The sequence below is a fragment of the Drosophila innubila genome (assembly GCF_004354385.1).
Source record: "Drosophila innubila isolate TH190305 chromosome 3L unlocalized genomic scaffold, UK_Dinn_1.0 0_D_3L, whole genome shotgun sequence".
NCBI lineage: Eukaryota > Metazoa > Arthropoda > Insecta > Diptera > Drosophilidae > Drosophila > Drosophila innubila.
The window spans coordinates 5,748,272-5,764,196 of NW_022995376.1; the positions used below are offsets into that span (position 1 = coordinate 5,748,272).

At 39.9% G+C, this 15,925-nt stretch overlaps 4 protein-coding genes across 6 annotated transcripts in view; 3 read left to right on the plus strand and 1 right to left on the minus strand.

The window, feature by feature from the left end:
- LOC117788289 (myb-like protein P) overlaps positions 1-15,925 on the plus strand; it is a 39,579-nt gene that overhangs the window by 18,530 nt on the left and 5,124 nt on the right. For 2 of the 3 annotated variants that reach the window (XM_034627006.1, XM_034627008.1), the window contains exons 3-5: positions 5,021-5,109; positions 5,182-5,830; positions 6,435-8,187. In XM_034627006.1, coding sequence (XP_034482897.1) covers positions 5,021-5,109; positions 5,182-5,830; positions 6,435-7,013 — 1,317 coding nt within the window. In that variant the 3' untranslated portion in view covers positions 7,014-8,187. Of the gene's footprint in view, positions 1-5,020; positions 5,110-5,181; positions 5,831-6,434; positions 8,188-15,925 lie in introns of those variants that run through there. The other variant, XM_034627007.1, reaches the window with a different exon arrangement.
- LOC117788290 (protein arginine N-methyltransferase 1) lies at positions 2,979-4,548 on the plus strand. The gene has a single exon (XM_034627010.1). It carries the CDS (start codon positions 3,251-3,253, stop codon positions 4,328-4,330), a length of 1,080 nt encoding a protein of 359 aa, XP_034482901.1. The 5' UTR covers positions 2,979-3,250; the 3' UTR covers positions 4,331-4,548.
- Positions 10,184-10,921, plus strand: LOC117788291 (cytochrome b5). The gene has a single exon (XM_034627011.1). It carries the CDS (start codon positions 10,356-10,358, stop codon positions 10,713-10,715), a length of 360 nt encoding a protein of 119 aa, XP_034482902.1. The 5' UTR covers positions 10,184-10,355; the 3' UTR covers positions 10,716-10,921.
- On the minus strand, positions 10,748-15,566 carry LOC117788288 (ATPase family AAA domain-containing protein 5). The gene is made up of 3 exons (XM_034627005.1): positions 14,397-15,566; positions 11,826-14,342; positions 10,748-11,288 (listed from the first exon to the last, which is right to left on the minus strand). Exons 1-3 carry the CDS (start codon positions 15,167-15,169, stop codon positions 11,018-11,020), a joined length of 3,561 nt encoding a protein of 1,186 aa, XP_034482896.1. The 5' UTR covers positions 15,170-15,566; the 3' UTR covers positions 10,748-11,017.

Genomic DNA, 15,925 nt, shown 5'->3' on the forward strand with positions numbered 1-15,925 from the left:
ATACACACAAACAATTACAAAATATTCAAATTATCATAAATATTTACTATTTTAATAGAATTCGATTCGAGCTCAAATCCAAAAATTACTGTTTCTATGGTAGTTTAAAACTTTTTTAATATTATAATATAAAACCTCTTTACGAGGTAGCAGTCTAGTGGCAAAAGAATGTCCATGCCCCAAAAATTTTGTTAACCAAGTTAATATTATTATTAAGTTTAATGTTTAAATTTTTTCTTTAAAAATAAAAGATTCTTATATATTTGCTCATTATTTTTTTAAATGTAATTCCTGGTAATCTAACAGTCGATCAGCTCGGTTCTTTCGTTTTTACTTATTTTTTATGTCTTTATTGTAATGACAGTAAATTGAATTTGGCTTTAATCGCTCTTCAATATGAAGCCCTGTCAGCTGCACCTGTTCACCCAACAACTGTTGTTGTGCACACCTTTTCTAGCTGTTGAACATTTGCGATTTGGTTACGTTTGTTAGCCAAGTTATTGTGGTTACGCCTGCATCGCAGCTTTGACTGCAACAAATTCTGCAAAAGATTAAAGCAATGCCGCCGGACAAAGCCAAAGATGGAGACAGAGAACCGGAGACAGAGACAAAGTGGAGATGAAGTGAAGATGAAGAATCTTTGACAAATTGTTGCTCGCTGCGCTGACAACTCAAACATTGTTCATTATTCATTGTAAACCTACATACATACTAAGTATGAGAAATAACGTAGATACAAACACACACACACACACAGGCATTTAATATGATTTTCTTGTTGTTTTTACTGCTCAGCGCCTTCATCCTCTTTGCTGCCAATCAACGCACTCTCTTCTCCTCGCTCACTCTCTCATAGATAAGCACCCACTCACACACACACACACATAGACATACAATGTATGCATGCGTGACATAGCATTTAGAACAGAGACGTAAGCGGTGCGTGGGTGTCGTAACTGGCAGCCGGCAGCAGCAGAAGCAGCAGCCAACGCAATAAGAAACACAATTGCCGCTAATAACCCAAGGCGACGTTGACGTCGACGTCGCTGTTGCTGTTGCCGTCGACAGTGGCAGTGGCAGCGTTGTGTTTTAATCGAATTTTATTTGCCGCCGTTAGCCAATGAATAATTCAATTTGATTATTAAATGTGTGCGTTTCCTTCTCTCTCTCTCTGTCTGTGTTGGCATCCAGACAGACGCCACGACGACAGTCAAAAGATTTTATTATTACCGTTATGTGCGGCACGCACAGACGACGAATAAAATAATTAGCTTTATACACTTCTCTACACACACACGCGCATAGATATTATTATTTCATATTTTGTGCAAAAAAAATACAATTTAAGCAGCAGACACTTTTTGACTTACAAATTTTACATTTAAAGATAAGCGGATAGAGCGGGAAAGCGATTGTCATTTATTATTCTCAATTTTAGCATAATAGGGGTATTCCGCTGATTAAGAAATGTAAATAAATGTAATCATAATCTGTTTCAGGAATGCCTCTGTTAGCATATGTATCTCACGCACACATAAAAAATACGTTATTCGCAAATACGCTTGCATATTTCGTATAATTTAAATGGGGGGTGTAAAGAAACAAGGTCTGAGGAAAAACGAATTATTTGCTAGATTTGTCATTTGTCACGCTCACTTGAACACATCAATCGCCAGGTGAACGCGGGTTGAGCGGCTGCTCGAAATAATGTGGGACATGCAGAATCGTGTCATCAGCTATGAACACGTTCGACTTGCAGTCTACAATATTTATGATACTGAGGGTTTTCATTCTATAGCACAAATATGCAGTTGTAACTTGCAATTATAAAAAAAAAAAACAATTTTTTAAATTGTCGTTTGTCTGCGCAGTGCTGCCAACTTTTAAGAGGATAAATTAGCTGCTTCTAGCTGGAAAGCATACACAAAGTAGCTAATATTGCAATCGGCGTTGCCACCTAATGCTACGCTTATTTTGCCTATAAGCCAGGGCTGCATTGGTGTTTTGCCGCTAAAATTGCAAGCTTGGCTTTTGTTCTTTGAATTGGTGTGTTTGAGCTCTTTTTTGGTTTGTTTAGAGCATTATTTGATAAATAATGCCTAACGCAATTAACAAATCTGCTACACATGTTGGCAATGATAGCAAACATCGCCGCAAAACACACAAAACATTTTCCCTGTTTGATTTTCACACAAACTTTGCAAACGATGCGCCAAAATTAAAGGCGAATTATTGGAAATCAAAGGAGCTGTCAGATACTACGGAAAATAATGGAATTAAAACGCAATCCACTGCTGAAGTGTCTACCAAGACGAGGGAGCAGTCAGAATTTCCAGGGTGTAATGACGTTAAGACTCCTAGGCAAAGTTTTTGTCGCTCCATTGATGAAGTGCCTCCGAAGTCGCAAACTTCAGGCGTTAATGCAACGAATGAAGTTACCACCAATGACATCAAACATCGCCGCAAGACACAGCAAATATATTCCCTGGGTAAATTCTACACTCAGTTTGAAAATGATGCGCCAAAATTAAAGTCCAATTCATGTCGGGAAAAAGTTAAAATTCCAGCGCAAAACGCGACTACAGTGGGCTCCATAAAGGCGGTAACTAATGGAGCAGTTCAGCAGTCGGAGGAGCTGCTAGAAACTCAGGAATGCAATGGAAATAAGACACAGTCCTTTTTTAAAGTGTCTTCCAAGTCAAAGAAGCTGCCAGAATCACCAAAATACAATGGTGCTAAGATGCCAGAAGAAAGATCTTTAAACTCTGTTCTTAAAGTGTCAACCAAGTCAAAGGATCTTCCAAAATCACCCAAATATAATGGTGTTGAGATGCCAGAAGAAAGATCTTTAAACTCTGTTAGTAAAGTGTCTTCCAAGTCAAAGAAGCTTCCAGAATCACCAAAGATGCCAAAAGAAGAATCTCTTAAGCCTGTTTTTAAAGTGTCTTCCAAGTCAAAGAAGCTGCCAGAATCTCTAGAATACAGTAACGTGAAGACTGTAAAAGAAAGTTTGTGGAGCTCCGTTTCTGAAGAGTCTGTTAAGCTGTCCAATGAAGTAGCCAATGGGTTAAGCTTGGCTGACAAGCCACAAATTGTTACCCAAATTCAATCGGAGTCAGAAAACTCCTTTAATTTGGCTAACGTACACCTCAGCCGTTCTGGACGTGGACGTGGCGGACGTGTCAGGTCGTGTCCACGCATACCAACACCACCGCGTTGTGTGCCGCGCGAGCTGCAGTCTGTGGACAGCATGACGTCCGCTGACTTCCGCCATGATTATGGAGCACATGTCGAGAACATGCGACTGCGGCAAAAGGATCAACAGCACTTGCAATTCTTCCAGAGCATCATCGAGGACAACAGGCATTTGTTCGAGGGACGCAGTATTCTGGTGCTGAGCTGTGGTCCAGGCACGCTGGCTCTGATGGCAGCACGAGCTGGCGCGGCACATGTCTATGCCATAGATTACTCCAATGTCACGGATTATGCACAATTGGTGGTCAAGGAGAATCACTATGAGCATGTTATCACCGTGTTGCATGGTCGTGTGACAGACTTGAAGCTAACGAAGCAACTCCTTGTGGATGGCATCATCTGCAACTGGATGGGACACTGTCTGCTCTATGAATCGGAGCTGGTGCAGGTGCTCCAGGCACGTGAACTGTGGCTTAAACCGGATGGTTTCATATTGCCGGATCTTGGTGCGCTTTATTTGATGGGCGGATCGAATCAGTTGCTGAAGAACGAACGCTGCAATTGGTGGCTGGATGTCTATGGATGCAAGATGAATGCCATGAGGCGGTACTCCATGGCCGAGCCACGTTATGCCAAGGTCAAGGGAGATCAGCTCCTCACACTGGCCCGGAAAGTGATGAGTCTAGATCTGAGAACAGCCACCATGGAGGATCTGCAGCTTGACTGTGATATCCGATTGCAGGCACTGCATGAGGGATATTTCGAGTGCTTTGTGCTCTACTTTGATGTGACCTTCAGTCGTGGCCATCTCCCTCAAAAGCTCAGCTGTAATCCCTGGCTGGGAAGCCAACTCAAGTCACTCTGGCTACAAACTGTGCTCTTTGTGGAGCAACCATTTATCATGCGTGCCAAATACAATTATACGGGTCATCTAGTATTTAAACCACTCAAGCAGGAGGAAGAATTGTCACGTCTCAATCTCAACGAAATGAAAATTCAGATTGAGTTCTTTGAGGCAACTCCAGATGGCGGCTGGAATCCGCGTGTGCGCAAGAGTTGGCTCATGTTGCCACGCTTCCAAACCGTCCAGGAAGTCACGGACTGCCAGGATCAACAGTTTCGCCTTGATCTCTAGGTTAAAAGCTATAGTTCACTATTAGAGTTTGTAAAACCAATGCTAAGAATTAACAATTGGCAAACAAAATTGAGGAACACAAAACTAGGGAACTTTTAATTATAAAATTTAAATAAGGCAACATTTGCTATTTTTATTAAAGTTAAATTGTCATTAGGGAACTTATATTGAAAAGACAAAAATTTTAAAATATTATGAATCAATCCCATATTTCACAAAAGGCAACATTTGTTATTTTAAAAATAATTCAATTGTCATTAGGAAACTTATATTGAAAAGACAAAATTTTTTAATAGTTTTGAATTATTCCGTCAAAATTATCAATCCCAAATTTTAAAAAACAAATTTTAAGCAAAGGAGAAAAATAAAGCTTCTGTATTTTAATATAAAAAGATTATATAATTTAATATAAAAAGATTATATATTTTAATATAACAATATTATATATTTTAACTATAATTTTTACTGTGGATTTATTTCTTTTTAGAATATTTTAGTTTCTGCTTAGTGTTTTTAAGCCTAATTCTGTTTTCTTTAAATTTGTAGTTTACTTTGTGTTTCTAATTGTGATTCTTATTATATTATATTTTATTATATTTAGAATTCGTAAAAGGGGTGCGCTTGAATTTCGTTATGTAATTGTAATTCATTTCAATAATTATATAATTTTTGTTTGTTTTTATCTTGCAGATGCTATCGGTACAGACGGCCGGCTGCGCGGGAATGGAGCGGCTTGGCGTTCCGACCCGCACATCATTAAGCACACCACCCGATGATAGGTAGGTCTCCCTCTTTATCCACTCTAGAGATTCCTCGTCAGTGTGTGCTAATCTTGTTCATCTTTGTTGCAGGGATCAATTTAGATGTAGAATGCGCGTTGATGCGCTCCAAGCACGTGAGCTTTTGGCCGTACGTAGTGAAACTGTGATTCGCAACAACAGCAGCAGTAACAATCAGCAACAGCAGCAACAACATCACAACAACAAGCAACAACATTCCCACCATCAGCAGCAGCAGCAGCAACATCAGCAACAGCAACATTATCTGTACCATCAGCAGCAGCAGCAACAACAACAACAACAACGCATGACAACTCCGCCTCCGCATCAAACATGCCTGCCACTTGGCAGTGCAACAAATCACAATAACAACTACAGCAACAACAACAGCAGCAGCAGTAGCAGCAGCAGCAACAACACGCATAGTATTAACAATTTAAGTGGCAGCAATGTGGCACGTGGTGGCATTGAGGCAACCACCTTAAAGTACGGCAACACGGGCAGCGGGAGCTACAAAGGCGGCAATCCGAGCAACTCCTCCTGCACCTCATCAATGTCATCCATGTCGTGCAGCTCATTGAACAGCCACAGCAATGATCACCATCAACATTACCAATATCAGCTGCAGCAACAGCAGACGCCACGTTGCCCACATCATGTACCACTGCCGGACAGCGAGTACGGACAGGATCGTCATCTGCAAATACGCAGCAGCTATCAGGTAATCATTCAATTCACTCAAAACCAGCGTTCAAAACTGTTATAGGACTTAAAAATACATTTATTTATTTTCAAAATTTAATTATATTGCTTAGAAAACATAATATGCCAAACAAATTTCAATACTACAAGTACGTGTCCGTCTGTCCGTCTGTCTGTCTGTCCGTCCGTATGAACAAAAGGAGACCATTAGAGATAGAGTAACCAAATTTGGCAAACAAATTTCTTTAAATTCCATGCAGATCAAGTTTGTTTTAAATTTAAGCGCCCACCCACAGCTTTAAAGATAATTCGGCTATTATGGTAATTTACATTATCTATTAGTTTTATCAATTATCTCACTTAAACGCAACAAGATCGGTTAAGTAGAATGGCAGTAATAGTTAACCAAAGTTATGCAAAATTAAGGCAATACAACACCCGAAAGTATGCAGTAGTTTTTTTTTTAAATAGTAACTTCTATTCTGTATTTTAATATATATATTAAAATATTTAATGGGTATTCTATGGTTGGGATCACGACTAGTTAAACCTTATAACAGTTATGTTCGCTGCCAATTTCTAAATAAACCAAACTAATTAGTTTTCTTTCCATGTTGTTGTAGCAATCGGAAATCACACGCTCCTACACAAAGCCGCCGCCCAATAAAACCGTACGTGATGTGCCCGAACAGATTGCCTTCGCCAACTGCAATTATCGCCTGACAACGGCGAATAGTTGCGCCACCTTGGCCGCTGGCGTTGCCTCCTCCTCCTCCGCCTCCGCCTCGACATATGCGCTGGCCATAACGCATGGACAGACGGCAGCAACTAAATCAAAACCGAATGCCATAACAAAGTTCTTCTCACGCATCAGTTCGCCAAAATCGCCAACGTCGCTGGCGACGGCAGCAACAGGAGCAGGAGTTGCAACAGCAACAACTGGCGGCTCATCACTTGCCTCATCTGCCTCAATGTCCTCGTCGGCATCCTCGTTGGCCTCATCTGCAGGGATTCCCTCCTGTGTGTCGGCTTCCTCATCTGCCTCGTCGCTGGCAGCGGCGCCACTAACTGCATTGCCCATATCCAATGCAGCGACACTTAAAAGCACCGCCTGCAGCTTTGGCAGCACCACAACAACAGCAGCAGCAGCAGGAACATCGGGGAGTCTGACTCAGGATCAGGAACAAGACGAGACGCAATAATTCCAACTCTAGCATGATGAGCGTTTAAGCAGATTCCATGAGAATCTGTGCAACAAATTCGCGCTGGCACGAAAAGACTGTTTATTAGTCAGAATTTAATATGTAAACAAGTTAAAATGATGAGAGCAGACAACATATATACAAATATCTGCTGTAAAGCTGCTACTATAACTCACACCCACACACACACACACACTACACTCTAATCACAACACACACCAAGAGAGAGAAACACACACATACAACATACAATTTAGTTTTGTACTAGCCCACAGAAGGAGATCATTTCCATTGTCTCATGCAAAATGCAAAAGAAAAACAAAAACAAACACAAAAAATGAATTATATTTATAGATAGAGACAGAGCGTACATATATGTATAGTACAGTGCAGTACATTATGTATTTTATAGTTTGAATATATAACTATAGTTTTAATTACAAATCTATATCTATACTCTATCCCCACCACCACCAAAACAACCAAGCAAACAACCAATCAATCAATCAATCAACCAAAACTTTTAACTTTCATTGAAAACGAAACTTATTAATATTATTATTATTTTTATTTGTATGATGGCTGGAACACAGAAATTCTTTTAGTTCAATTAAATTTAATTATATATATATATATATATATATATATTAATATTATTATTATATACTTGTATTTTATGAAAGGAATTATTATCATGTAAACGTTGTAAATATTTTTAAACGAAATGAAACAAATGAATGAATGTAATGCAAAAAGTGTTAGCAAAATTTTTGAATTAGAATTTGATTTTGAATTGATTCCCCCAATTTGCCGTATTATGTGTTCAAGCATTTTACAATGCCTCCCACCCCCGCCCCTAAAGCCGGAACCACCCCTTAAGTAATCAACACACACACCTGCACATGTGAGGGGGTGTCGAAGTTTGGGGGGGTTGATGTGGGTGTGGTTGATCGTCAGAATGAAGTGCAGGTGTAAATTTTATTATTTAGTTTAGCCGAAATAGCGCAAATAAATTGATAATAAAATTAACGCTATGCTATGTATATAAAGGCATACATAAGTTAATAATACATATTGTAATAATAAATATATATTATATATCATATATTGATGTATGTACATATATTATATGGATTGTACACAGCAATGTAAATTCTAAGCACAAATCTCAAAATTGCAATCGATTGCAGAAATATAAAAGACCGTTTAAAAAGCAAAAAAAAAACCAACAAAAAATTACAATTTTATTTATTTATTTACTATTATAAAATTATATAGATTTCTAGCAAATTAGAAAAGCATAGATATTTGGCGTCGTTATGTCTGAATGTAAAAAACACAAATCTTAACTATTCATTTAAATAATACTTAATGTATTCCAAAAAGAAAAAAACAAGTAATTAGAGAAATTCCAGATGGAATAATTCCCATGTACATGGAGAAACAGACATTGTATATAGATATACAAGTATGTATGTATATTTGCCTTTGGTCCTAGACGAACAATATGTGGGTATGTATAGATTTAAATATAGTATAATCATTATCATATATGAATGTATGTATGTAGTCTACGTAAGTACAGAAATATGAATACGAAACAATTTAATCGAATCTAGATGCAATACCAAAACCAATTCCAATCAAAGCACTCGAACTAGTGGCATTATCTATCCATATACAATTGCAATATAGTACTATGGTATATACAATTACATAACTATACATATATCTATATATATATTGTAGCATAGTTTATAATGTCAACTTCCATCGATAAGCAAACGGGGATTCGTCGTATTATTTAATTGAATGAATGGTTTCAATACTTACGATCCATTATATAGAGACGAAACGAGTAATTAACATTAACTAGTTAATTATGATAATGATAATACATACATACTAACTAAGCAAGTCCTACGAGCCATTTTAGTAGCATGTACTCGATATTGACTGATATTTGTAATGTAAATATGATTATATCCAAGAACAATACATAAAGGGGAGTTCGATCTATCTCTTTAAAATACAATAATAACAACAACATCTTAGCATAAAAGAACCGGTTCACAATTGAGGTTATACCAAAATTTAATCAGTTCAAATTTGAATCTTGTGATCAACAAAATAACGGTTAGCCCAAAATCCATAAGAGTTGAACTAAATACTAGCGAAATTTTAACAAAAAGAAAAAACAAAAGCAAAACAATACGAAGATAAGAAGCACATAAAGCAAACGAAACAAGAGATAAAGCGAAAATACATACATAGTATATAAAAAATGCGAAATACATAACTATATTAAAATTATTACTCATTATTGTTGTTGTCTCATGAATATAACATTTGAAATCAAACAAATAATCCATTTGTCGTATCTAAACTTTGGCAATCGCAGTACAGTGGGGCAGCACTTATTTGTAACTGATTACATATTTTTATAGCCAAAGCTGAAATATGCTGCTTGTGTCAAGCAGTTCCAGCAGCACACTAAGTGTGACAAAGCAGTGCACTGGGAACACTTTAGCGTTGCAAGCAGTTCGGCACAATTAAACGATGGCAGCTTAATTTAAATTCGTTTACGTTCAAGAAATAATGTCACATAAAATTCTAATTTTTTACTCACTCACAGTTTAAAACGCAACTATTTCCCTTACCTTATTTTATAGCTAAAGCATTAATATTCAACTTGTGCTTAAGATCAAGCAGTGAACTGGGAACACTTAAGCAGTGCAGGTAGTTCAACGAGCAAAATTCAAACATGACAATTGTCTGTTTAATTTTAAATTTGTTAACTCATTGTTGTAAAGTTAGATTTTGTAATCTTAAATTGATAAGAATCGAGGCAAAACTATTTCATTATCTGTTCTTAGAGTTCTCAAGCAGTTAAAGCAGCACAATGAAACAGCAGCTACAAATTTCGATCAATTAGAATAAATTTAATTAAAAATCCTTCAAGTAGTACGTACGCCTACAGAATTAGTGGGGTTGACGGTCACGTACTCACGTACTTTTTATCGATCGGCGTGTGGACAAAAGCCTAAAGGAACGTGTTAGTCTTATCGCGATCACGCAGAAACAAATGTCGACAAAACGTCTATAATCGTATTGTTGAATTTATAAAGTTAGCTATAATATTAGTCCAAGCATATTTGCACAAGTAGTGCTCAATTGGCAGTTCATTGAAGAACAACTAGGGAAAGTTGCTAGCATTTACACATAAAAGCAATTAAACAATTACAATCAACGTCATAAATGTGAATCTTATCGCTTGTTAGCAGATAACATACCAAAAGTCTACATCATTTCCGACTGCCAAAATTTCGAGTATAGTTCGTCATGTCACAGATATATCAATTGAATGAAGTGGCCGAAAATAATGGTAAAAAGGGAAAACCCGCTTGGATAATCTACAAGGGAAACGTTTACGATGTGACAAGCTTTCTAAAGGATCATCCTGGTGGCGAAGATCTAATACTGGAGGTAGCTGGCAAGGATGCCACAAAAGCCTTTAACAGTGCTGGACATTCCTCGGATGCGGTGAACGATTTAAAGAAGTACAAAATTGGCGAAGTTGCTATAAATGCACAGCCAACGACACAGACGCCACCGACTCCCGCCAAGACAGAGGAGAAGCTGCCGCCCAAGGAGCCAATGAAGCCATCATCATCATCCTCCAGTTTTCTGTGCTGCTGTTGAGGAGAGAGAGAGAAGAAAAGCGCCGTTTCCAATTGACAACTGAAATAATTATTGTGTTTATTAACATATAGTTCAGGTCGTTTTAGTAATTAATTATAGTAGTTAACTAACACACTCTCATCCAACGCTCACATCATAGTCATTTAACTAATACGAATAGAATTAAGATCAACTTTGCGTATCGCAATGTGAATAAACTTCCCCAACAATCAAGGATTCTCTATGTGCAAAACTCTATCCTTGAATTCATTCACCATTCTTTTTTTTTTTTTTTTGCACTATTATTCGACTAATTTAGTTGGTCAGGAGTTGTTTGATTCGGTGGCAGGCATCTCCGTCTCCGTTTGCTCCTGCAATACGTTGCATGCCACATCATACAGTTCGGTTGAGAAGCTGGTCACATTGTTGGCCACACAATTGCGTAGATAATGATAGAAGCGACTTGAACGACGCTCGAGTCCGGCACGTTGCTTTTCACTCCGACAAATGGAACGCAACGTTGGCTCATAGTCCAGGGCGCGGGAGGAGGAGGTGCGCACACAATAGCTGCCCAGCTGATCTGTCAGATTGATGCTGTATATAGAAGAGGCAACATATTAGTTGGTTGAGTATCAAGCAGAAAACTTAAAGACTATACTTTTAAAAATAAATTTTAAGAAATATAATTATTTTTATTACAAAAATAAATTTGTTGTCTAATCTGAAACAAGATAATACAAAAATATAAATTCTTATATAAAAGCATTCAATGACTCTTATTTTCCGTTTTTATGTTAACAAATTGTATATAAGATTTAATGAATCTTTTTTGAATAAACATTTAATTTTTATTTGAATTTTAAACTGTTAGTTCACTACCCAAAGAGTATAGAATTGAATTTGAGAAATAAAACTAATATTTGAATTTATTAATAACTTTTGAGCCATTTTTAAAAGTTTTTATAAAGATTAATAATTACGAGTAAAATAAAGTTCACTTATTGAAAAAAAAGAGTAATTGAATAATGCATTTAATTTATAAATTGATATATTATATTAGATATTTTTTAGTATAGTACGTATCTTAGTTTTTCTCATCAAAAAAAGTAAATTAAAATCAAGTACACTTACCGCTCCTCTGACTTGTCGAATAGATTGTAGGCATACTCCTTGGCTGCCAGACAAGTGGTGACTGCACGCTCCACCAAAGTGTGCGCCAGCTCCTCGGCCAGATGTGGCTGCAGGCCATCGTAGTGCTCCTGTTCCTGTTCCAGCAGCGTTGCCGTCGACAGATACTCATAAAAGTTGGCTAACGTTGCCAGCGATGACTTCTGATTGGTGGCGTTGCTAAGCCACGCCTTCTTTGGTGAACGACTCTTGCGTTTGGCGGTGGCATTGGCATTGGAGGTGCCACTGCCACGTCCCTGAGTGCCTGGCGCTGTGCTCTGTTCCTGGAGCAGCGTTGAGTTGCGCATCAGCTCATTCAAATTCAAGCGCAACAGGCGAAAATCAACAGGAAATGGAATATATTGCTGTACATTCTGGGCAGACGTGTAATACTCAAACAGACGCTGATGGATATGAACGCCATCCAAAGTGGCCAGCCGAGCGGATTTGCTGGGCGATCTACTTGGAGACTTATTCCCTGCTTGAGATTGAAGTCTTGTGCTGGGTCCATCGCCACCGCTCTGTATGAAGAACTGCAATTCCATGAGCGTTTTGCGTAGATTTTGATTATTATACAGATACAGGGATATCAGCTCGTCCAGCTCAATGGGACAGTTCTCCATCAGAGCCAACACGGCCAGAAATCGAGAGATATTCAATGCATTTGGCGACTGGAAATGTATCGTATTCTGTTGCATGAGACGCTGCAGATGTGAACAGTTTGGATCGGTGGCCACAATGATCACAGGGCGCTTGGAGCTGGCGGCCAGCGTATAGATGGCATCCGTAAAGCCAGCATCCGTATTCTCAAACAGAATATCCGCATCCTCGATGAGTATCAGAGATTTGCGCACCTCCTCCTCAATTCCCTGTTGTTTCTTGGCCTTCAATCCGTTCAGTTGGAGTTTTTGGAGCAGCTGCTTAGCTGGTGCCGCACCAGCTTTGGCATCCTTGCGTATCTGATGCGATTGTGTGGCCTCCTGCAGTTCCTGGATCAGCTTCTTGCCAGTTCGTCGCATGCCCGCATTGACCTCCAGCACATTAAAGTTCATGTCATTGGCCAGGGCAAAAACTGCATTCGTTTTGCCACTGGAGCAAGGACCCAAAAGGACCATTGTATTGCAGTTGGCGCCCATTGAGCTGGAGTCATTGCCAAAGTCCATTGTATCGTCGAGAGTCTGGGAATTGCGATTGCCAGCACCATTCCAATTGGATAGAAACTCGCGCAGTTCCTGCACCGGCGTTAGATTCACCAGGACCTGCTCGAAAAGCAACGGCTTGTATTTCTCCGTGAAGAGAAGCTCGCCATTGGGCGCCGTTACCGGCGGCTTGGCGTCCTCCTCCTGTTGTGGTTGCTGTTGTGCCTCCATGGAGCGACGTGTGCTTCGTGTGACCACAAAGGATTCCCCCATTGGCTGAGTGTCCTGTGCCGCATCAATGGCACTGAAATGTCTGTACTTTTCACGCATTTGATTGTAGCATTTGAAGGTGGGAAAACGATCAAAGACGCTCTTCCAGTTCTTCACCATAGCACGCTTGTTGTCCAGCTGTGGCAATGGAGTCCAGCCAAGTTGACGCTTCTTTCTGGCCACAAAATCCGTTGCACTGCAGCTGGTAATGCTGCCCAGATTACATTTTCTGACAGTGACTTCAACGGACTCGTTTACATCTTCCCCTCTCAGTGCATAGGGCAGCTTGATGGGAAGTGTTGCATCTGCCAGGTGTTGCTCCGCACTGGCCACGTGTGCAATGCGTGGAAAGAGCTCGTAACTCTCCTCATAATATTGCTCGTAGCTTCGCTGGCGACTCTGCTCCTGCTTGAGCTTCTCGGGCACGCCAGACTTCAAGAATTCTTGACGTGCACGCAGTGCTGTGGGATCTGGACTGGGCTTTGGTAATTGTCGCACAAATAATGGTGCTAGTTTCTTAGGTGTCGCCGCCGGATTGCTGTTGTCCAAGTCAATAATCTCGATGGAATCATTCGCTGCAGTTTCTTTCGGTTCTACCGTCTGCTTCAGCTTGGTCGGACTTGCCTCCAAATCGTAGTCGTAACGCGCTTTCGATGCACACGAGCGTCGTGGACGTCCAGATGGAGTTGTTGTTGTGGTCGTTGTGGTGTCCGCCACAATCACTGGCGTATTGACTACGGCTTTGCTGTTGCGTGGACGACGCTTGGGCGTTTCTATCGATAGCACTTCTATCTTCTCCGCATCAGGCGCATCTTTGGGTGATTCTACCTTGGGAAAGTAACCCAATAGACTGTCTCGCTTCTTTGTTGGCGACGACAGCTTGGACAGGAAGTCAACTGTTTCCACATCAACATGGCTGCTGTCCGGCGTCACGACATCCACATCCGCGCTGAGGCGACGCGTGCGTGGACGACCACGGCCACGCTTAACCGGCGCCGAGGAGGGAAGTGTTTCCTGCTTTTGGTTCGCTTTGCTGCTCATCAGCTCCGGCTGTGTCAGCATCTTCTTCAGTCTAAAAATGAATTTAGTTATAATAGATAATTGTTAATGGGTTTAATAAGTTTACCGCTTGGCACGCTGCTCCATTTGGTTATCTATGTAATCGGCACGTGCTTCATCCGCCAGTCGCCGCTTGGCGCCGCCTTTGCGTTCATTCCAATCCTGCAGCATTTGTTTGCGTTTGGACAGCGGCGTGGCAACGGAAGTATCTCCATCCGCCTGCTCCGGTGACTGACCATTGGTATTGGTGCCCAGGGAACGATTGCGTGCACTCATCATCAGCTCAAAGACGTTTGTGGCAGTTTTTGTGGCAGCTTTTGTGTTGCTCTCAGTCTTTGTAAAGTGTTTCATGATGGACGTTTGCTTATTATCCGTTGCCTGTGGTGTGCTCGACTTTAAGGGACTTGCTGTGGACTTGCGCTTGCCATTGCCAATGCCATTTTCCCGTGCGGTTTTCTCACGCAGTGGCTTTGGTTTCTCATCAACATCATCATTATTAGCGGGCACGTGGTTGCTCCCATTGCTAGTTGTTGTTGTCCCTGTTACTGTTGTTGTCATCTGTTGTGCCTGTTCCGCTTCCGCTGCTGCGCGTCGTTTCTCTTCACGCTTTCTCTTGTGCTTCTCACGATGCTTTTGTTTCACCGAATTGAGCACTTCTTCCATGTTTTGCAATATCAACTTGGATTTGGCGCTAGGTGGCGCTCTCAATATAAAAGGAGAAGTGGGTGACGCTGACCGAGGATGCAACACATTTTTTGTGGGTGTTGTTGTTGTATTATCCGCTACTGCTGTTGTTGTTGTTGTTGCATGCTCACTTGTAAAACAATTTACATCAGTCATTTTTGCTAGCGCTTCTCGTTTACATTATTCGTACATAGTTTTTGTGTCCGTGTTTGTGTTTGCGTGTGTGTGTAAGTGTTGTGTGTCGGTGTTTGTTTGTGTATGTGTTCTGTTTGCAAGCAGAGTTAAATACAAAGCCAAAACTTATAAAATTGCAACAAACAACTGGGCAACAAGCAAGCTACATACATAAATAAACAATAAATGTGTACCTTGGTAGCGTTTTTTGTTTTTCTTAATAAACTTGCACACGCACACACATACATATGTACACAAAACAAGCACGCGCTCACATAAGCATTGCAAAAGATTATATTTCAACAACGCCTTTATTAGATCTCACTTTTATGCATTTTAATTGCACAGTTTTGAAAACATTTGAAACATTTTGAGAAAATTGAAGAAATGGAAATTAACAAATGCAATGGGTGGAAGAGATACGAGAAAAATGGCGCGAATGTTTTGCAACACTACTATCAGGGCTGCACGAGTATTGACTATCGATATATATATTGAGAGTGAGTAGATTATTCGATTTATTTGCTTGAACTGTTGCCAACTTAGCTATTTTCAGATTTTTAGCTATTTAGCATTGCAATTTCGTCTATTTTTCAGATGCTTTCTTGCCAGAAACAGCTTTTGTCCACTAAAAAGTTGGCAATACTGGTGCTTGATCAACAAGTCATGCTGAACAAGATCGATGGAGAATTCGATGATGATTACAACGAATTGAAATATGAAGAGCGCCTCTCTCGG